Source organism: Girardinichthys multiradiatus, chromosome 14 (assembly GCF_021462225.1).
Source record: "Girardinichthys multiradiatus isolate DD_20200921_A chromosome 14, DD_fGirMul_XY1, whole genome shotgun sequence".
Taxonomy (NCBI): domain Eukaryota; kingdom Metazoa; phylum Chordata; class Actinopteri; order Cyprinodontiformes; family Goodeidae; genus Girardinichthys; species Girardinichthys multiradiatus.
Window position 1 is genome coordinate 27,757,314 of NC_061807.1, and position 23,943 is coordinate 27,781,256.

Consider the following 23,943-nt stretch of genomic DNA (forward strand, 5'->3'; position numbering starts at 1 on the left):
GGGTGGAGTTATACAATGATGTACAGTAGGTGGCGGTATGCACCTCTGAATTTGTTGCGAACCGCCAGCAGAAGAAGAAGAAGCAGCAGCACTAGCGCCAAATAAACTGACCAAGAGCATATATTAACGATATTAAGACATATAAACTTTTTAACATTACCTGGCTTTGTACCATAGTTTCTTGGTCTGTCTATTTGGCACTAGTGCTGCTGCTTCTTCTTCTCTTCTTCTGCTGGTGGTTCGCAACAAATTCAGTTAGGATTAATTGGAACGTATGAACCTGACTTGAAATCTATATGATTCGACTGAATTGACTTAGCCCATTTTAAAGTTACCCACCTTTCACACAATGCAACAGGAAACAACGCTCTCCAAGTATTTTTAGCTTTTAGCTCTGCCTTCCTCCCTCCCTGTTGGATGGAGTAAGGGGGAGTCAGGTTTAGCCTAAACCGGCTCAGTTATGGTTGAGGTACAAACACACCGTTCATTTCTGCTACCTGTATGACCCCTTCTCTTTTCCAATGGTTATAATCAGTCTGACAGACAGGTACCCCCAATCCTTGTGGTTTTTAGTATATCAATGGCCACCAGTGGGCTCTAGATGGACAATATTTATCAGTGTATTATTTTACTTAGTACCCCTACACATAGCCGATTCTAAAATGGCCAAACTCTAACACTCAGTAGTTTAATCTAACCTCCCCAACAACCTCAGATCATTCCAAACCCTTTGTGAAGTGCCTTTGTGAATTGGCGCTATATAAATAAAACTCAATTGAATTGAATTTAAATACTTGTTATTTGCTATTACTGAACTATAAAAACCGTAACTGTAGTTTATTACTGCTTACAGTGATGATGAATCCGATGTACTAATTCATTTACAATTAAAACCATATTTGATGAGTGCACTATTAAAATCGGATTTGAATGGTACTGCAGTGTAAGAACATCTGAGATGTTTTAAAGGCCTTCAGAGAGAACCACAATGATTGTACTTTAGATTTTATAAAAGTCTTAAAGGAAGGCGTCTCAAAAAGATGATTTTGCAGAAAGAAAGCCAAAGCCGCGAGGGAAGCGGGGATCAAACATGTCATCTGGTCCAACGTGTTAAATTACTGCTAATGCAAAATAAGCTGACATTTGAGCTCATTGTTGTCTTTGGAGTCAGATACTTTATTGTTGCTACTGTGACCCCGAGTTAGGAATGGCTGTGAATTACAGAGAGTAGCTATCTCTATGTGTTTTGACAGCATTAATTAAAGAGGAAAAAACTTCCTGTAACACCTATCACCTAGTCCAGTGTCCTGCAACGTTTAGATGTGTCCCTGGTGCAACACACCTGAATCACATGGCTAATTTACCTCCTCAGTATGCGGTCATTTTCTGCACAGGCCTGGTAATGAGACGTACATTTGATTCAGGTGTGATGAAGCGGAGGCACGTCGTGTGCAAAATATAAAGAGTTTTTTCATGCTAAGCTCACGAGAAAAACAGGCATCAAAGCGGGACTCTAGACGGCTTTTAGACACCAATTTCACTCATCTAATGTGTGAAATTTATTATCCGTGTGATTGATGATTATCTGGACATGTCAGAGATTTCCTTCTACCAGGCCTCACAGGCTTTTATTCGAACTCGCTACAATTGGATTTTTCTAACATTTAAGTGACAAACTTGAAGTTTTTAAATGATACTGAGAACAAAGCCCTTATTGACAGGATTCCCCTGCCGCCTGCTGCTGGTGTGACTCTCAGCTGAAAGCAGGCCGCAGCCTGATAAGATGTTTCATTTTAAAGCCTCCTATCAGCTGCGAGGCTTTTAGGTCCCAGCTAAGATGTCAACACAGTATTTCAAAGCCTTTTTGGTGACAGAAGAGTGACGCGGACATCAGCCACAGCTATGTACTGCTTTTCATAACTTATCATAGCAGATGAAGAGATACCCCTTCCTGACCCGATAAGGCTTCCCATAAAGGAACTGCAGCTTTTCATCTGATTCGTTTTAGTTTGTCACTTTTTCAATTACAGCTCAGACAAAAAGTCCAGGAAAACTATTGAATGTGTGTCACGGGATGGAAAGAAGACGGACCTCTGTCAGAATGAGACTGCAGCTTTACATCTGAGTGTTTGACAGGTGCGTTCAGCGCAGTGACCTCGAGGCTGATTTGAATGGGCCGGATGTGATTAGGTAGGAACATCTATGGTGAGTCACGTGGAAGATACATTTCTATAGAGCTTGTGTTGAGAAATATTCCAACGCATCTACAGATTTCAGACATGATGTCTCTGCTGGTCTCTTTCTGTGGGTGCAATACGGTGTTTCGTCTCCTGACATGCCTCCCTCACACGGCCCCGGGCAGCAGTCTGCAGTAAACAATTCCCGTCTCTTCTGTATTACCCAGCAGCCCACTCTTATCAATAGCTCTGCCCTGTTCTCTGTTACACAGAAAACAGACCTGCTGCTTGTTTTCCTCCTCGCCCAGGAGCCCTGAGCTGCTTTAAATAATGTACGGCTAGGGAAGCTCAGGTCTATAGAAAGGTCAGATACCGTTTAGAGGTGGGTCATGAGCACATACTGGGCCTCGCAAAATTGATACAATTATTGTCACATTACAATCACAAACTTCAGTGTTATTTGATTAGGAGTTTATGTAATGAAACATTAAGGAGTGCATGTTTGTGTAGTAGAAGGAAAAGGACAGTTTTAGCATATTGGTGTGCCTTTACATTCAGTCCCACTGGTCAAAACTGGACTAGCTGATTTCTGTAGGTTGCACTCCTTGGTGTTGGTCTATCGCAAAAATTCCCAATAAAATGCACTCAATTTTGTGGTCTTGAAAACAATTCAAACAAGTTCAAGGGCCAAGAACACTTGTGCAAGGTACTGTGTAGTAGGTAAACTCCCAAATGGTGTCAATCAGATTGGATTAATTACAATTAACTTGCAGTTTTAACCGATCATACTAATTTGGTTCAGTTAAAGACTCAGAAAAAACAAAATTTGCGTGAAACCAAAATGCACAAGTTGAAACGTTTTCTTTTATTCAAATTAATCTAAAATTAATTGTTTCATAACTCCTTTATTAAAGACTATAGTCAAACAGACTCCTGTCCACTTAAATATATAGTTTTAAAAATAAGATTAAAGATTAGGTTAAATGGAAATAAAACGGTTGGATTAACTTAGATTTTAAACATTTAACATGTGACCATCCTAGATATTCTACTTAAAAATTTGTAGTTGAACTGTTTGAAGTTTGATGAGTAAATATAGAGATGAGATATTTTTCTTCCTAAAGCCTGACAGGACATCACAGCGTTGGGTCAAACATAACGTAACAAGATGCAAGTTTTGACGGTCAAAAATCATTTTAGACTTACAGCTGTCTAACCTGTAATATTTATCGGTACGTAGTAAATTGGAGCAGCTTTTTTCACCCCAATCCCACTTGTGTAGGTCAGTGTTTGTCAGTGGTTTGTCAGAAATGCCTGGAAGGTTTCTGACTAGATGTAAAGCAACAATGGCCCTTGAACTTCCTCCTTTTCAAAGGGAAAAAACGTTTCAAATTTGACTCGGATTCAATGCATTGGTATAGACCTAACCTGACTTGGAAACATCAATACAGTTACGTATTGTAATGTCATGACCGGAAGTTATTTTGTCAAACTAAACACTTATTTTCAGTTTTTTATTTAGTAGCCATTCACCATTCAGTCAGCCAGTTATTATCTCCAGATCAGTTTAAACGTAATTTAGCTTTTCTTGTTCATAAAATGCATTTTAAGTGGAAACTCCTACATTGTTCTGTCTTTAAACACAACAACAGCTCATTTATTGATGAATGGTTGATAAAGGTTAGCAACATTGCAGAACACCTTCATTCATTCATTTCTTTGATGGTCAGTGTTTCTTCTTTTTAATTGTTGAACGAATACAAGGTTCACCCAAATATGTTTGTATGTCTTCTAGTGCTTAGAAAGAAACCCTGAATCGGAATGGCCTAGTAAAAACCTGATTGCTACATGTCTAGTTGTGTCCATTAACCTTCTAACACTTTCTATTAACTGTCCAAAAGTGGCACATTTAACCCTTTATGACTGCCTCTTATTATTTCTTTGCTATTTACGACATAGATATCACTAAAAAGATCATTTCCTGTCTTTTCCCATCACTGCAGTCATTTACGTATTAGACCTTTATTTATTCTTCATTATTATATTTATTTCATTAACTCATACTTCATTTTTGAAATCTAATTGTGCCTTTTTTTGCGAAGATTTTGACTTGTTTTGTTTGACCAAACATTTGCAATCATGTAAAACATCTTTTCCCTGAAAAGCTGGGGGAGGCAACTTATTGCTTTTGTTCGATAAACAACAATTACAGTGATTATACTGATTGGGGAAATTGCTGCTGCTGCTGCTATTTCCTTGTTGTTAACATCACAGTCTTGCTCAATAATTGCGAGCCGAGACGACGAGCATGAATGCTTTCTTAAAATTAGCCTGACCTTCAGCGGAAGAAGCAAAAATTATGACTGTCATAATGAATTGAAACGAAAAATCTTACATTGGCTGGCAAACGTTTTCAGACCTGTTGAACTTTTCCAGATTTTGTCACATTACAACCACAAACGTCAGTGTATTTTATTGGGATTTTATGTGGTACACTGACATAAAGTAGCACGTAATTGTCATGTGGGAGGAAAATGACACATGGTTTGCAGATTTAAAGAAAATCCAGCGCAACCATTTGGCGTTGTTGGTCAAATAATTAGTGTATCAAATCCATCTGTGAGTAAATCTAGATCCAGCTGCTTGATGAAGCCCTCGGGTTTTTATTTTAGAGAACATTCGAGAACAGACATGATCATAAAGCCCAAGGAACACAGAAAACGGTTCAGGGATAGAGTTGTGGAGATGTTTAAAGCAGGGTTAGGTTATAAAACAATATTCCAAGCTTTGAACATCCCACAGAGATCTGCTCAGTCCATCTTCTAAAACCTGAAAGACTATGGCACAACTGCAAACTTCCCAAGGCATGGCTGTCTAAACTAACAGGCCAGAAAAGGAGAGCATAACTCAGAGAAGCAGCCAGCAAGACCCACAGTACCTCTAGAGGAGCTGAGGAGATCACAGCTCGGGTGTAAGGTTCTGTTGGCAGGACAAATATTGGCTGTGCACTCCACAAATCTGGCCTTTATTGAAAAACGGTAAGAAGAAAGACATTTTTGAAGGAAAGCAATAGGAAGTCCTGTTTGTTGTTTGCCCCAAGCCATGTAGGGGACACAGCTAAATGGTGAAAGAAGTTTGCCCTTAACAGATGACACCAAATTGAAATTATTGGCCAATGAGTAAAACGCCATGGTGGGGGAAAACATCCTGACATCCTGATTGCACCATTTGTGACAGGGAAGCTGGTCAGAGTTGATGGGATGATGGATGGACCTAAATACTAGGGGTGCACCGATCCATCGGCCGGCTGATCAATCGGCCCCGATTTCCTTAATTTTGGGTGATTGATGATTGGCCGATACTTACATGTGAAACCGATCTTATCTACTTGTCTAACCTGCTGTGCAAGTTTTGTTTGTTTTTAAAATGTGAAAAATGAAAGACTAACGTAACTGCAATGCTCTCATTTATATTTGAGATCACCACTTCATGTGCAGTTAAAACAAGTTTGTAGAAAACTGCAATCGGTGCAGCCCTGGTAAATACAGGACAATCCTGGAAGGAAACCTGTTAGAAGCAGCAAAAGACTTGAGTCTGGGGTGGAGGTCCACATTCCAGCAGGACACATACAGCCAGAGCTGCACCGGAATGGTTTAGATCAAAGCATATCCATGTGTTGTAATGGCCTAGTCAAAGTCCAAACTTAAATCCAATTGAAAATCTCCGACCACACGTTAAAACTGATGTTCACAGATGCGCAAAGCTGGTAGACACATGCCCCTAAAGACTTGAAGCTGTCACAACAGCAAAGACTGAACGCAAATGCACGCCACGCTTTTCAGACTTAAACCCATGCATCCTTTTCCTGCCTCCTCACAAATATATGCTACTTCATGTTTGCCTATCACAAAGATCTCATTAAAATACATTGAAGTTGTGATCAGAAAATGTAAGAAAATCAAAGGGATATATATTCATTTTCAAAGCAGTGTACTTCCTTTGATTTCTTAATGTTTAGTCTTGTTTTCTTCTGCTGCATTGCTGGTTTTTAAAAAAAGGAAACTGGTTTCCCCACTATTACGGAACAAGACATCTCTCATCTCTAACACACCATCTGTGCAACCCGATATCTAAACACAGTGTAAACAACAGCGCTGCGCTCAGGTGTACATCCTGTTGCAGGTGTAGCCTTGAGCTCAGCAGCCACAAAGCACAGAGGAGACCATTTACATCTGCTTTTAATACTTTGATTTGAGTACTGAGCACAAGGCAACAAATAGGAGGGGCTTATAGCAAAGCCCACAACACAGCTCTGCTTTGTAAACCTGCCTCTGCAGGTTTAGGGCACCAAGTGATGCATTACACCCCTGTCATACATCAGATTGCTCTGGTCCAGGGTTCAGCTTCATGTTAGAGGAGCAAACACAGGCCAAGGCCAGCCATGTGTGCAGGACCACCTCCTCTTTCCCACCTCCACCTATCAGGAGCAACCAACCAGAAGTCCAGCATTCACTCATTAACTCACCTCTACAGCACCACTCTGTTATGGAAATGTTTATGTTCCCGACTCCCCGTGGAGTGGGATAACATCTAAACATATTCTACCTGTTTGCCTAAACTTGACAGCGTTTAAACAATTATAATGAGGGACAAAAGGGTCAAGTTTAAACATGTCACCAATAAGAACAGCTGTAAAATACTAGCTTTTTCCTATTTTGTAAAGCTTTAGTAAATGTTCATGGTGTGCAACAGGTGTAAACTCACAGCTCTGGAGTAAAGCTAACCATAGATATGTTTTCTGCAACAAATTCCAGCATTTAGCGGTTTGATTAAAGTATTTTGTTGCATTTAGTAGAGAAGCGATGCTGTTTTCTGCCATATGGCTAACACCGTCCACCTGTTTACACTGCGTTTACTAATGTCTAATAATCACACTTTCCACCCTCTCTCTAACTCTAACTGCACTATAAAGCCCATTTAAACATGAGGTTTTTATTTAAAGTAAAAAAAAACAGAGCAGAGTTTCAGCCTACCTGTCGTCCTAAGTGAAGGTGTGGCACTTTAATTTGCCTCAGGTATCAGAAACACACGGATGTCATTTAACGTCTGCTCTCTCTCTCTTCCGGTCCTTTGGCCAAATGTGAAAAAGTATAAAAAGCAGGTGAAGAAAAGATGGAGGCTTCTTTTCCAGGACGGTCAGAACTGCTGTGGTGGGTCGCTGAGAAGAGTTCCCCCCCTCGGTGACTCCGCAGTCCCATGTCTCCTGTGTGGACTCGGTCTGCTGATGGGTAGGTTAGTTAGTTAATCTGGGAAACTAGAGGAGGTCCGTGAAGCTGCCAATGGCGGCAACATGGCGGCTTCCGGTTGAACCTTTCAAAATAAAACACAGAAATGTGTTTTTTTTTTTTTTCTTTTTCTGCTGTTGATTAGCATATTAGAAATGAATACTTTGGTATGTAACATCTATTGTTGTGCGAAACAGACCATTTGAAAATAAATGTGTTATTTATCTGTTAAGTTTATTGTTTTGCTCTAAAGCAAAACAATAAACTTAACAGTTCAAAAACTCATTTTACCTTCCATACTAAATTACATTTGTCAACCCGCTGAAACTTTATTTCTTGAAAAAAGCATGTTTTTTGGACATATGATATTTTTCCCTCTTTATCCTCCCTTTTATCGGAAAGCATTGTCATTTACCTGCTGAACTTCTCAAATAAGTGTTCTCAAATTTCTGGAATAACAAAAGTAAAACAATTTATTCACAAATGTATGTAAAAATGATAAGTCTGTTAAGCTAATCCTATTTTTTTTCATTTGTTCCCATTTTTTCAAAAATTCTTTTATATCATGTTTTTATATGAGATGTACATATGACAAACTGAATCATGTACTTAGCTTACAGTTTTGTTTTTATCAATATTTGTTTATCAAGTACTTTTTTCATTGCTAATTATCATGAAATTAAGGATTTATTGTCAGAAAGTGAGAAAAAAGGAACTTGTCTTTTCTCTTTCTCCAGTACAGCAGTTCAAGTATCTTGGTGTCTTGTTCACGAGTGATGGTAGGATGGAGCAGAAGATGGACAAATGACTAGGAGTCTTGACTGCAGTAATACGGGGACTGCTCTAGTCTGCCATGGAGAAGAAGGAGCTGAGCTGCAAAGCAAAGCTCTCAATTTACCCACTCATCTACATTCTGACCTTTAATTATGGGCATGAGACCTGGATCATGACAGAAAGAAGGAGAACCTGGATACATGCAACTGAAATTAGCTTCCTCCATTGGTAGCCTCAGCTTTAAAGGTAGGGTGGGAAGATTCATCATAAAGGAAGAGCTTACAATAGAGCCAATGCTCCTCTGTGTTCAAAGGAATCAGTTGAGGTGGCTTGTGTATCTGATCAGGGTCCACGCCTCCCTTTGGAAGGTTTCTAGACATATCCCAATGGGAGACGACCCTGGAGCAGACCAAGAACTCAAGAAAGGGATAACATATCCCTCCTTCTGGACCTTTTACCTCTGCAACTCGATCAGATAAAAAGAAGTCAATGGACGATGGATGGAAAAATAAAATGGTGTAAACCTCTTCTGAAGGTCTTTTTTTCTTTTTACTTAATACTCAAACTAAGCAGGACTTCCTGTTTGACCTAATCCATGTGCAGCTTGATGCAGCTTAAGCCTCCTTTCCTTCAGTCCCTGTAGGGGATCATATGACTGGGATGTGATTAAACAGGGGAAATAACTCTTTACTACTTGCTCACCACCTGCTAGTTAGCATCCCTGGGTCCCTTGTATAAGCTTGGCTGTGTTTATGAGACTCATGTAAAAACTGATTTGAATCTATGGAAAGGGAAAAATAAATTTTTGGTGCCTTTCTAACATCGCACAAAAAAAAAAAACAATCAATTAAAATTATATTGGATTAAACAAAAATTGCATTTCTTCACTTAATTCTAATTTGCTAAAATTGTTTCCAACTGGTTAAAAATTCTGAAAATGTAAAAATGTTTGTTATGTATGAGAAGGACTGAATTTATTAATAACATTCACTAAAAGAAAGTAGAGAAAATATATACAGTACAGACCAAAGGTTTGGACACACCTTCTCATTCAAAGAGTTTTCTTTATTTTCATGACTATAAATATTGTAGTTTCACACTGAAGGCATCAAAACTATGAATTAACTCATGTTGAATTATATACTGACCAAAAAAATGTGAAACAACTGAAAATATGTCTTATATTCTAGGTTCTTCAAAATAGACACCTTTTGCTTTGATTACTGCTCCGCACACTTGGTATTCTGTTGATGAGCTTCAAGAGGTAGTCACCTGAAATGGTTTTCCAACAGTCTTGAAGGAGTTCCCAGAGATACTTAGTACTTGTTGGCCCTTTTACCTTCACTCTGCGGTCCAGCTCACCCCAAACCATCTCGATTGGGTTCAGGTTCGGTGACTGTGGAGGGCAGGTCATCTGGCGCAGCAACCCATCACTCTCCTTCTTGGTCAAATAGCCCTTACAGGTGTGTTTGGGGTCATTGTCCTGTTGAAAAATAAATGATGGTCCAACTAAACGCAAACTGGATGGAATAAATCCCCAACAGTGTCACCAGCAAAGCACCCCCACACCATCACACCTCCTCCTCCATGCTTCACGGTGGGAACCAGGCATGTAGAGTCCATCCGTTCACTTCTTCTGCGCCGCATAAAGACACGGTGGTTGGAACCAAAGATCTCAAACTTGGACTCATCAGACCAAAGCACAGATTTCCACTGGTCTAATGTCCATTCCTTGAGTTCTTTAGTCCAAACTGTTATGGTTTGCGAGATATAGGACTCCAGAATGCAGACGAGCAGGCAGCGTGATGAAAAAAAGGTTTAATAACAAAAAGTCACACTCAGCAGGAGGCAGGAACAAAACAAACAGGCAGGCAAGACAAGCATGGCATGATAAAAAAAACAAGACTTGGTTTGAGAATGTTTCCGCGACGACTAACTGAACAGGTGTGTATATATATGGAGTGAAAACCAGGTGGAGCAAGGAGACAGATTAACTTTTGAGCAGGTGAACCGAATAAACTTAATTGACAGACAGAACAAAACGTGGTTGCGGCAAAAACAGAGACTCTAATATACAAACAAAACCAAACTTGACAAAACATGAATAAGACTAAAACATGACCAGAAAAATAATAAACAAAAGCATGATTCAAAACTTGAGCAGTGAAAAACATATAAGGAAAAAACCTGAAACCAAAAAACCCCAAATAATAACACAAACAAGTCTCTTCTGCTTGTTGCCTGTCCTCAGCAGTGGTTTCCTACCAGCTATTTTACCATGAAGGCCTGATTCACACAGTCTCCTCTTAACAGTTGTTCTAGAGATGTGTCTGCTGCTAGAACTCTGTGTGGCATTGACCTGTTCTCTAATCTGAGCTGCTGTTAACCTGCGATTTCTGAGGCTGGTGACTCGGATGAACTTATCGTCTGCAGCAGAGGTGACTCTTGGTCTTCCTTTCCTGGGGCGGTCCTCATGTGAGCCAGTTTCTTTGTAGTGCTTGATGGTTTTTGCGACTGCACTTGGGGACACTTTCAAAGTTTTCCCAATTGTTCGGACTGACTGACCTTCATTTCTTAAAGTAATGATGGCCACTCGTTTTTCTTTACTTAGCTGCTTTTTACTGCCATAATACAAATTCTAACAGTCTATTCATTAGGACTATCAGCTGTGTACTGTATCCACCTCCTGCACAACCCCATTTAAAAGGCTTGAAATCACACTTATTAAACCTGACAGGGCACACCTGTGAAGTGAAAACCATTTCAGGTGACTACCTCTTGAAGCTCATCAACAGAATACCAAGAGTGTGAGGAGCAGTAATCAAAGCAAAAGGTGACTACTTTGAAGAACCTAGAATATAAGACATATTTTCAGTTGTTTCACACTTTTTTGTTCAGTATATAATTCCACATGTGTTAATTCATAGTTTTGATGCCTTCAGTGTGAAGCTACAATATTCATTGTCATGAAAATAAAGAAAACTCTTTGAATGAGAAGGTGTGTCCAATCTTTTGGTCTGTACTGTATTGACACATATTTCTATGGCAAACTTCAAAAGAAAATTTTTTGTGTTCAAGGGACATCGATGGGGCAATTTCCTGACAGACAACTTTGCACAAAGATTAAAAATAGATCCTAATTAATGCTGCTGACGACTGAAGCTGATCAAGGCATTCAAAAGATAGGAAAAAACATATATCAGTAAGTAACATTTCAACATTTGCGTCAAAGGGACAAAAGGAGAGCCCAGACTATATGAATCCCAGAGGGTTAACAGGAAGCTAGTAAAGAAACAAAAAAAACAACTCCAGAGGAAAAATTTACTTTATATGTTTTACATATTTACAGGAATCGTGGTTCGAAAGTGAAGTTGTTTTGAAAGATATAAAAATAAGTACAATGTAAAGATCTTTTATTGTAACTCTACAGCTGTCAGACTTAAGTACCACTTGGAGGAATTTATGACACTAATGAACATATTATTTACAGTGCAGACATGTGGGTTGTTTTCTGGGTTTGAGCGTTTCCACATGCACTAAGTGAGGTCAGCCTCATATAAGCAGAAAGCAGAAGAAACAAACCTCTGATTGCATGCAGGTTGACAATGATTACCAGCTTTTATTGCTTTTTTTTGTCAGGGAATACATTTCTGCTGCCTGTTGTAGGCGTGGTAGATGACTCCAGGGTTTTAGTCATATTCACATTCACATTTAAAACACATCTGAGGACCCTTTTCCTTACTGACTGTGGGCGACGGTGGGGCATCTAGCATCCGTCGCAGACAAAAACATGACAATGTGGAATAGCAAATATGAAGCCGAGCTCGCTTTTACAGTTTAGGTGATGGCAAGGAGATCCAGCTATTTTCACTCCAATGGTTTTGGCATTTTCCCCAAAAAATGTTGATTGCTTTCCTTTTTTTTGCAAACAGGATCTTGTGAAGAATGAAAGTAGGGCAAATATGGACGGGAGGCAGGAAAGCATTGATAATGTAGGTCATACCTGTTTGTTCAACATAAGTAAGTGTCTGCGCTAATATTAGCATAAGGTTGGTCAGGAGGTGGCCTACTATAACTCATCGTAGAGCATGTGTTTGAACAGATTTAATGAGTATAAAATGTAGTTTGATTTTACAATTTTTAAGAATTACAGGGTCACAATGAGGCTGGTTTCTATCTCTTGGGGACAAGAGGCAAGGTAAATACTGGAGAGGTCACCAGTCGAGCAAACAGGACAAACAAAGTGCCCAAGTCCTGAACGTTCACACAGTGAAGACACGCTCATTTCAAAGTCCAACAAATGTCATATGAAAGTGGGTTAAATTTGACCTTAAATGTGAATGAAGAAGGAAAATCCTTTTCAAGCAAACACCTCTTTAAATGAACAACTGTTCACCTGAAATTGATCTTCCAAGCATCTCCCCTCCCGGGGGGGGGGGGCTTCATATGATTTAGGTCAAAGCCCGCGGGTTGTTATCAGTTTCTGAGGTCTAGCCTTGATGCAATGGGGGTTGTGTGAGGAAGGATGAGATAACAGGGGTAGAATCAGTCCTGGTTTGTTACACTAACTCGCCTCACAGATAAAGTACTGTCTTGAACTGAAACTTTGTAATATTCTATTCCTACCTCTTTAGGAGGTTAAAATGCCTAGTCATGCTTGGTATATTTGTTGAGACAGATATGGAAGGCGAAAGATAAATATGGGTGACTCAGGCTTCCTCATAACAGAAAATACAGGTTATAGGTGAGCACAATCAACTACAAAAGCTTCTGGCTTGTGGAGTTAATGCCGCTGACAAGAAAGCGGCTATTTTGAGCCTGGGTGAATAAAGTCACCCTGTACAGAGTGTTTGACAAACAACGTGTGTAATTATATGGCTGTGTGGCCCTGCAGAAGGAATGTGCTTGCCACAGTGAACCTCTAGCTGCCCACAACAGACATGAGCTCACCATCAATACAGCGAGGGGCGTGGCCAAGCCTGGGAGTGCAGCCAAACTGAGGTTGTCATGGCAACAGAGTGAATATATATATATATATATATATATATATATATACATACACACACACTCACTTTATACACATGCTATTGTTAGAGTGCCACCACTGGGAAATTAAAGTTGTAACCCAAACCAACAGGGTCCTATTGGCCAGTCACAGCTTGAACCTCCGCGAGCTTGTGTGCTTGGCGTAGGTCACCGTGAAGGTGCCCAGCTCATACATCACCTAATTGTCATGGCGATGTCAGCCGGCGTTGGAGGACTATTCACCACGGTTGTCTGGCATTCGGTACGGAGCGCAGGAGGCCAATTACTGGCCTATCAGATCATTTTACAGCTCTGCTCTGTCCGTTTCAAGGTGTTGACCGTGCATGTTTTCTCTTCACCAGAATAAAAGCCTTATGAATGATCTGTTTTGCTGTGTTTCCTGCAACTTAACATGAGTGGAAACCTTCCAACCTCTCCTCATTTCTTAACACTTTGCTTCAAGGAACTCAAACCCTGTTTAACCTTTAAAGTGGTCTTGATCCATCTCACCAAGTGTTCTGAAGTTGTTTCAAACTTGTAACTAACTATAGCCATATATCGTGCAGTGTGGGTATAAAAGTAATGAGCAAAGGGGACAAATGAGAGACCAAAGAAGAGCTATCAAGCCTAATAAAACATCATCAGTGGATAAACAGTATCAGAACATAAAGTCTTTAAGAAAACAATGAACCACCTGAATAACACCTTAGAGATGCATAATCCATTAGTTGATCATCCCTTGCATGTCAAGTTGTCAGCTAATACCTCTTTGGGAATTCATTAGTTTGTGCTAAAATATATTTTCTGTCCAAATGTGTTTTCTTTTTTATTGTTTATAGATTCCTCAAAAGAAATGGAGATAAAATGACTATGCACCCATATATAGTTGGCTTGGGGATGTTCTGTACACTACTGTAAATCCTCTAGTATCACAAGAGCCATTTAATGTATTCGACACCAAATTATACACAATTATCTTTGAAAGCAAAAAAGGGCTGAAAAAGCAACATGGAGGCAAAAGTGAACCATTTTATTACAGTAAAATGTTTCATACAAACAATGCATACATACTATCTTTATATTGCTTCAGACATTAGTTTCTTTTCTGTTTTATTTCCAGTTAAACAACTCTGTAACAAAATGTAAGTACAACATTTATGAAAATATAAATCTCTAAACAAGAATGTCAGTCCTGACAATAAAAAGAATACCATAGAAACATTCATTACCAGTATGTCAACTATAAGTTGCAAACATGTAAGTTGTTAAAATTCATTCAAGTTACATAACATAATACATAATAATACTGTTTACTGGCTTCCATATAGACACATTCAAATATACTCTTAAACTGGCATTCCAATATATTTTTATAGAAGCACTCTTTTTAAACCTTTTAGCAAAGATAGCACATTTTCTCTTAATCACAGTCGACACTTCAACAGTTTGGTAACAATATAATTAGAGTACAAACCTTAAAAAACAAGTGAGATACTCATAAAATAAAATAACCAATAATTAGAACTTTGGCAAGTACATAACTGAATATCTTTCTCTTTTTGTTTTCAAAACTCTTGAGTTAGCAGGAAATGTTAAAGCTCGTTGCTGCTACCCCGTTCGAAGGTTTCCCAAGGCCCGTTTTCTCATCCGTTCAAAACTGGTAAACCTATATTAGGATGGTATAGCCCTTACAAAGTGGTTGTCAGAGTGAAATTGTGTGTTTTTTTTTTTAAAGAATAAGCGTTTGATTAATCGGAGCTCAAAACTGCTGAAAAATATTTTTATTCAAGGATATGTAAGCTATCACCTCAGTAATCCCCCAAACTGTTTAGATTGTCTGCAGATCTTTGCTTCAGGTCAACCGACCGACCAAAATGTCCATAACAAATACACTATATGCTCCTTACATGTGCTATTGTTTGACATACCTTCGAGCATATAAACAGCAGCGTGTATAAGACACATTTGTTCATGTTTCTCACCATAACAAAGCGTGCACTTGGTGTTTTACTGGCTCTTTAGTACAATGTTGTAAGCTGTTAGGCATGGGCCGGTGTGAGACTCTAATGGTAAAATAATCCCGAGCAGAAATATGCCAAATTTACACAAAAACCAAAGTTTAAAACAAAGACTAATATGACAGTAATTTTAACTCAAAAACACAAATGCAAGTACTATTAACTACAGCTAAATTTAAAATGATGCTATAATATTAATTATTATAAGAATGAAAATATTATTATATCAGTCTTTAAGCATTTTAATTTAAATGAGAACAGTGTCTTTATAGTAATTAGGTAGCTCATATTCTCATGACAGCATTGTTTTCAGAGTTTAGTATGTAGCTTTAAATTCTCATTTAATCTCAAGCATTTCAATGAAATGTAACTTTTGTGTCTCGTTAAACACCAGGGGATATATATATATATATATATATATATATATATATATATATGTTTTTCTTTGGCTCTTTGTACAGTACTGTTGCGAGCTGATAAACTGATGGCAGCTAGTAAGCTCGATCATCTGCCTCGCTAGCTAGGTGGTAGTAGGCTGTTTATTTCACTGATGGACATGGCAAGCCATAAAGTTTGAAAGTGATGGGAGGCGCTTCTCAAATTTTTCAAATCACCGACTTTACCTTTTTTAGCAAGAGGAAAAGTTTAGAGGGTTTCCTATGGGGTAAGAACGCTGTCAAAAACAATATGTATGTAAAGACGGAAATGTGTGCATATTAGACAATAGTTGTGCATAAGTAAAATCCAAAAGAGGTATTGTATATTTTCTCTGTAAGAATACAAAATAAAATGTTACAGCTTCAGGAAATTACAAACACAAAGTTCAAGTTTACAGTTGTGGTTTATTCTTTATGAATACAATATATTAACGATATTAAGACATATAAACGTTTTAACATTACCTGGCTTTGTACCATAGTTTCTTGGTCTGTCTATTTGGCACTAGTGCTGCTGCTTCTTCTTCTTCTTTTGCTGGCGGTTCGCAACAAATTCAGAGGTGCATACCGCCACCTACTGTACATCATTGTTTAACTCCACCCACTATATTCTGAGCCTGAGATCACGTGACACCAAGTTGCTGATGTAAATTCGTATTCTCAAAGAAAAGAAATCGTATTCACAAACTGTTATAGCATATTGTATTCATAAAGAATAAAACACAACTGTAAACTTGAACTTTGTGTTTGTAATTTCTTGAAGCTGTAACATTTTATTTTGTATTCTTATAGAGAAAATATACAATACCTCTTTTGGATTTTACTTATGCACAACTATTGACTAATATGCACACATTTCCGTCTTTATATACACATTGTTTTTGACAGCGTTCTTACCCCATAGTTTCCTTCTGCTCAGTAATCTTGTGGGGAACGAGGAGAGTTACTCAGTGGTCGCTTACAATTCGAGAAAACGCTGTTCTGTCGCAATACTTGTAAACCGCAAGGGCATGATGAAGATATTCTCCCTTCCTCAAACCAAGACTTTGGAAAATCCTCATATATTAAGGGGTAGATATCAACATATTTTAATCATAAAACGTGCTGAAAAGTATGAAACATAAATAAATCTTAAATAAATCCACGATTTTAAACCAGAAAAGTGATTTTAAAAAACAAGAAGAATTGAAAACAGGAACTGAGTACCATATGCAGATGGTGAAATGTCATCTGCATTTGCAGTGCCTGATGAACTACATTGAACTTGGATGGTTTTCTTAATATAAAACTGGAATATGTAGAATGGATATGGCAGCTTATTGGCAACACAGAAAAATGATGGACTGAGCACTTTTGCTAAAAGGATCATCCATGCAGGTGACAGGAATGAGCTTCATGTAGGTAAACAGGGTGTACATTTTGTTTTGTCCTAAATGTAAAACTATTAAAATGTTGGGTTCTAAGATTTTAAATGTCTCATAACAATTGGAACATGGAGGATGACACAACACAGTTCATGCCACCGGTAGGACAGATAGCTTAAGCAGGGAGTAAACAGCCAGACCACTAAGGCAACCACAGGTGTTGTTTGTTAATATAAAGTTTGTCAAGTAAGAGAAGGCTATCTTTCACTGTGATGTTTTTACTTTTTTGTGTCCTTTATTAGTACAAAACATCTGCAGATGTCTATAGATTGTGTTCAATCAACAACCGCTCCCTCCAATACATTCTCCGGCATTTTTAGTCAACATAATTAGTTTAACCTTAAAGTCTTTGATGAGTGTGAGAGATTGTGTTGGAATAATGTTCTGACGGCTACAACCTTGTAGGGCAGGTAAAACAAAGACAGTATTTGGAGATAAGTAAGACCACCACAATCGCTGCATGTCTTGCCAATATATAAGTGACTATTATTCTTATAGTTGTTGAAAGAAACATGCTGATGCTTTCCTGTGCACATCAACGTCGGTCTGAACCAAAACAGAAATTGCATTTAAAGGGTGCAAAAATCACCTCCTTAGGGTTTATAAGCTACAGCTCGCAGACGATATTTCTTCTGACTTCCTCCAACTCACAAAAATCACCACATAAAATTTCACTTTATGAACTTTGAAAAATAAGCGTGTGGGTACATTTGTCCTAGGTGCCAAATGTGTATTGATGTTCGTGTTTGGCGTCATCATTGTTAGGTCACTTTCTGCTGCATTCTTCTCAATTCTCAATTTTGTCTTTCATATTTTTATATTTTCACATGTTTCCCAATTTCGAACGTACAAACAAACATAAGCATTGTATGTGTCCATTAAATAAGAAACCGGCCCATGCCTACACACAACAAAAAACATCTGAATGTCAGAACAAAATGACATATCCTGTTAATATAACCTTTCAGATATTTTATTCAAGAACTATAAAGCCTGTGCCACATTTTGTAAAGCTGTGAAAAGGCCTTTTCTTTTTGAACTTAGAATTTGAAGTCTACGCAATCTATTAAAAATGTACTAATCTGTGCTCAGATGTTTTTGCTATGACCATAACTGTTTTCCCCACATTTGCAAAGGTATACTGCAACAGGGATTTATTCTCAAAAAAGCTTGCTTAGATGTCTTCATCTTAATTATTTATTCAAACCAGGTATTCTTCTGTATATTGTAATCTATATACATCTGTAAGCAGAGCCAATAATTTTTTTGAAAACAAATCAAACATTTTTGTTTGTAATTTATATATTTCTTCTGAATAAATCTAACAATTTCTCACATACCACTCCTAAAGTGCATCCACCTAATGACTAGAACTCTAAATATGCTCACTTGGCCAAGTTTTTTAAGGTAAAACTCATTCTATCCTTTTATACTGGAACAAACAGACTACACAGAACCTAAAGCAAGTACACAGATTAAGGCGTTAATGTGCGTGGTGCTATGCTACACTGTATGCTCAATAGTGGTGTTCCCCTTAAAAACTACCTGCACGCAAACTGATGGAACAGCAGGTAAATCTACATTAAATCCATGTAAACAGTTCCAAAAATCACAAAGCAATCAATCCTCAGAGTTATGTCGTGGTTCTCTCCTGATGTTGACTGGATTTGAGCAGAATCGGCATCGAATGCGCTTAATATGGAACGGTGCGTGTACTATGTTTACAAAGTCCCTGCACTTTCATTAATTTTGTGATCTGCACGTAATGAACCTTTTTTTTAAATTCCAGGCACTCACTTTGATTGCATTAAGCACAACTTAACATTTTTAAGGAGTTGCACAAATTGCAGCAGCCAAAATGAGAAATATTCTGTACATCTGTCCATCCTCTTTGTACAATACCACTTGATATTAATACAAACTTAAATATATTATTTTAGGAACAACATTATGGCTTAATGTGTATGAAGTAAATAGGATAACAAAAGCGGCTAAGAAACAGTGGATAACAAAAGATTACTGGATTGACTCGGAAAATGATTTATGGAGAGATGTTGATATGAATTTTTTGTTCTTCAAAAGCAAAAGGATACATAATGGTAAACTAATACAGAATGTACATTTTTATTTTGTAAAACAAAACTTTTTTTAACAGTCTTTATGTTTAAAACTAACAGAAAGTGTATATGGTGGAAGTAAGTAATACATCATTTGAGTGCAGCGTTTAAATCGTCAACCCAATAACTACCCACAGGGCTGACATCTGCAGCTGAATCACGTGGCTGTAAACAAGAATCAACTGCAACCCCAGAGATTTGGAGCTTTTTCACCTGCCTCCTGTCTAAGCTCTGTCTGTTCCCCAAGTTTTCACTGCAGCAATTCAGTCTTCTTTGTAGGTGTTGTCGACTCACCTTCTCCTGAGTCCGACACGTTGATGGGGCTGTCCCTCGAGAAGACTTCCGTTGACTCCCTCCAGGTGCAATCGGCAACAGTTTTGAAGGAATGGTTGCCACATTTGGGGCGCACCTTCTGTGATGCGTTGTTGACAATCTGTCGGCTGTTGGAGGTGGCTATCTTTATTTTAAGGGCAGCGTCCACACGGTCCACAACAGTGTATGTGCCGATACTGCCGTCCTCAAAGCCAATGATGATATTTAGTGCACGCTGGGACAGAGACAGGAATGTGGGGGTCTTGTAAAGTGAGCATGTGCCAATGCTCTTGCCGTCGGCAAGGCGCATCACGATCAAATTAGACACCACGCCTGCCTCGTCGTCTTCATCGCAGTTGCGGAAACAAACATACACAAGGTAACGACCATCTCTTGATAATTTCTGACGCCAGATTATACCGGCTGCATGGACAAGCCTCAGCTTCCCGCTGTGAAGATCCAGGACGTTAATGTTCTCATCACCTTTGGAGACTATTCCTAACTTCCCATTGGGCGAGATTTGAAAGTCTTCCAGGTTTTTGAGGAAGTTGGCCGGCAACTGGACTCTCCTGCAGACTGACTCATCTGCCACACTCCAGATGAAGACCGTTTCTGTGGACGTAATGAAGACCACACAATCTGGACAGTCAGGAATGAGCTTGAAGTTGACAATGCTAATGCCATCATCGCAGACAAATTTCTTCGATACACTGCCTGACCACAGACTCACAGCAAGCAGTTTATTCTTGGATGTTCCCACCAGGAAAGTGTTTGCTGTTGTGATGAGTGCGTTCTGGAGGCTGACTAAAATGTTGCAGACTTTGTGCCCAGTAGCCAATCTCCAGACTCTTGAGGCATTCTGCTCACACAGGGAAACCACAAACTGGTCATTGTGGGTGATCAGCAGCTGGGAGATTCTCTGTCCATTTATGCGGAAGATGTTTTCTCCGGTGTTGGTTTGCCATATGTACTGACTGGACTTATCGTCCGAAGTCACCATGAGATCCCCTGAGGAGGTTAGGACACAGTTCTCCACCATGCCCTCGTGTTTGAAGACTATCTCAATAAAGCCAGTGCTAAAGTTCCACTTGTGAACAGCCTCTGAGCCGTCCATGGTGAACACGTAGTCTTCTCTACCAGTCAGCTGCAATGTTTGAATCTTTTTGCCTGTTTTATCGATGTTTGACATGGCGGTGATTATATCAATGTCCCAAACAGACAGTACACCGCTACTGGCAACAGAAAGAAGCAGGTTGTGGTGGGCTGATTTGATTAGTTTAACGATAGCCCCTGAGATCTCAATCAGGCTGGCCATGCACTGCCCACTGTCTCTCCTCCAGACAAAAATGGATGAAGTGTTCTCCATTGAGGCAACAATGCTCTGTCCATTTTTGGAGAGAACAGCAGCAACAAATCGTTCAGTACGCTTGGCTTTGAATTTCTCCAGCATTTTCCATATTTTTGTATCCAGAACTTCAATACTCCTGGCCTTGCAAATGAGAATGGAGCGCTGGTCTTCAGATAATTCAATACCCACAACTTCGCTTTCATCCCCTCTGCAATCATAATCCTCCATCAGCTTCGGGTTGGTTATCTCTTTGGTGTTCCACACTGACAGACTTCCCTCATTGTCAATCATTACCATTTGGTTAAGGGTGTCCAGTACTAGAATTGACTTGACAAATCCCCCAGAAAACTCTGACGTCACAGTGGACAACTTTTCCCCATTTCCAAGATGAAAGACAGATGTTGTGTTGAGGTACTGGCCACAGAAGGCATACATTCCATCTGGCGAGCACTGGACACAGGTTACCTCGTACCAGCAATGGAACTGGTAAAGAGGCCAGCCGTACACAAGGTCAATGACGCTGACATCTTTACTAGCCTCAAGCCACGCAAGTGCATGATGGGTAGAAAGAGTAAAACCATTAATGAAAGCAACTCCTCCAGTGACACCACTGTGCTTTGACCCCTTAATTTCAACCTCCGATAAAAGGCAGGACTTGTGATTATCATAGATGAGCAGAGTATTTTTCGTTGTGGCAACCACCAGGTACTTCTCATCAGTGGTTAGCTTGATTCCTAGTACGACAGATCTGGCTGTGTCAATCTGTCGAAGGAGCTGCCTGCTCTCTACATCCCAGGTGCTGATAGATCCATCCTCCAGTGCTACGAGGACTATGTTTGGGGCTAGAGTGGGTAAAATCTCCACAATCTGTATGTAGCTGGAGCACAGAGGAAGTCTTTCTGGACTATATGTCACATCCATAGAGGAGTGGAGAGGCACAATAGAGCAGTACTTGGGACCATCTTTGTCACACTCTAGGAGAAGGTGTCTGAGCTTAGGAAGTGATGTGACAACTGGCAGAAGCCTTTGCTGCAGTTCTGCAGAAAGCGATGCAGGGTTCTTTAGTACTTTCACCTTAATGCTACGAAGAGTAGTGGCCAGAAACTTTAGCTCTTTTTCTTGGCTGCAGGTGTAAGCAAGGTCAATGTCTGTTATAGCTTTTTCAAACTGACCAATCTTGATCATTGTGTAGAGCCAGCTGAAGTTCATAATGACACCAAACATGAGGTCATCTGTACGGCCACTCCTGGTCAGATGGTACACCAGCTCTGTCATCTTTCTGTGATTGACAAAGAAGATGTCCGGCTCCAGCAGGTTGCACTGGAACACCCAAGGCTGTTCGGGAGTCTGTCTGTCATAGGAATATTTATCAGAGGATGTTTTTTCATGAGACTGTTGATGATGAGGATTCTTGTGATGTGAAATATTAAGGGAAGTGAAATGGTTGTTATCATAAGTAAAGATTTTCTTCCTGCCTCCTGACCATGCTCCAAGGAAGTACTCAGCCAAGAGGCTGTGCATTTGATGTACATCCTCCTCGTTGCTGAGATAGAGCTTCTGGGCGATGAGGTGCAGGTGCCTGTTGGCCCAGACCATCAATGTGACATTTCGTACCTGCCGCTCAACCAGATAGCCCTCCAGCTCCTCTTTGAGCTTGGCAACAAGGTCATAGGAGATCCTTAGTGGATTTTTGAGGTAACTTGGCACAATTACATCCCCAAGAACTATGTTGTCAAGAGACAGGATGTCTTCCAACTCAACCTCCGTTAGCCCAGCCTTTGCCATGGTGACATACCCTAATGCTCTGAAAACAAATCGCTGGCCCAGCTTATTCTCCACAGAGTAGAAAAGTTGCTCAATGCTTTCATGCACGGTTGAGCACAGAGATTTATCATCAACATCTTTGTGTGACCTCCAGTGAACTACTTCTCTGTAGATGAGGTTGACAAACATTGGCAATGTACACTTGGCAAGTGCCTCATTGACATAGATCTGTTGCCCTGATGTTACCTTCCTCTTCACCCCAAGCAACTGCTGTTTTAGCATTTGGCTGCATACCTTTCGGTCTCGCTGGATTAACTCCACGTAATAACTCTCATCATGAATAAGATGACGCAGCTTCTGCAAGATGCCATGTTTGTTGGGCAGTGTTGATACAACGATGCGGACAGTGCGAGGCAGGTGCACGGGGAGCCACCACAACTTACGAGCCTCGTCGGCATCGGAAAGCTGCTCCATGGCATCCAGGATGATGACCAGGGGCCTCTGGAAGGACGGCTCCCCAAGAAGGTTGATTAGAAGCTCTCTCATCTCCTGAATCTTGTTAGGCAGGAAGTGAATCAGGCAGCGGTAGTTTATTGCAATCTGCTCACAGATGCTCTGGAGCAGTGTTCGTAGGTCTGTGGAGAGTTGGCTGGAGCCAATATACCGAACGATGACCACTGGATCTGTTTCTGGACCCATCTCCTTCTGAAGCCATGTGTAGGTCTGGAATAATAAGCAATAATACATATATATTTAGACTGGTTTTAATAAATTAAATCTACATACAAGGATTAAAGCTGAACTAGCTAAGGATGGATCATTTTCTGACATTTAAAGGTCCTTTTTAAGAATCACAATTCAACAATGAAAACAAGTTCTAGAAGTAATTTGATTAAATACCTTTCAAAGAGAGTTTATTGTCACAGCAAAAAAAGAGTGTCAACTTATTCTAATTCAGATACATTTATTTAATTTAACCTTATTCTTTTCTTACATTCAGAACATTGCAGTATGTTCTAGTCCATGCATTTGTTACTTCAAGGCTGGACTATTGTAATCCGTTACTATCAGGATGTCCACAAAATGCAGTTAAAAGCCTTCAGCTGATTCAAAATGGTGCATCAAGAGTTTTGATGAAAATTAAAAAGAGAAATCATATTTCTACTACTTTAGCTTCCCTTCATTGGCTCCCTGTTAAATTCAGAACAGAATTTAAAATTCTCCTCCTCACATATAAAGCCCTTAATAATCTAGCTCCATCA

General features: G+C 39.5%; 2 protein-coding genes across 3 annotated transcripts in view; both read right to left on the reverse strand.

Annotated features, from left to right (window-relative positions):
• The window catches only part of zgc:194930 (uncharacterized protein LOC557813 homolog), a 36,169-nt gene extending 28,669 nt beyond the window's left edge, over nucleotides 1-7,500 (reverse strand). The window contains exon 1 of the mRNA XM_047384922.1: nucleotides 7,211-7,500. The gene's annotated coding sequence lies outside the window, so the exon portion shown is untranslated. The remainder of the gene's footprint in view (nucleotides 1-7,210) is intronic.
• Nucleotides 7,501-16,536: 9,036 nt separating this feature from the next.
• The window catches only part of LOC124880140 (NACHT and WD repeat domain-containing protein 2), a 73,654-nt gene continuing 66,247 nt past the window's right edge, over nucleotides 16,537-23,943 (reverse strand). For both annotated transcript variants that reach the window (XM_047385080.1, XM_047385079.1), the window contains one exon: nucleotides 16,537-23,404. In XM_047385080.1, coding sequence (XP_047241036.1) covers nucleotides 19,508-23,404 — 3,897 coding nt within the window. In that variant the 3' untranslated portion in view covers nucleotides 16,537-19,507. The remainder of the gene's footprint in view (nucleotides 23,405-23,943) is intronic.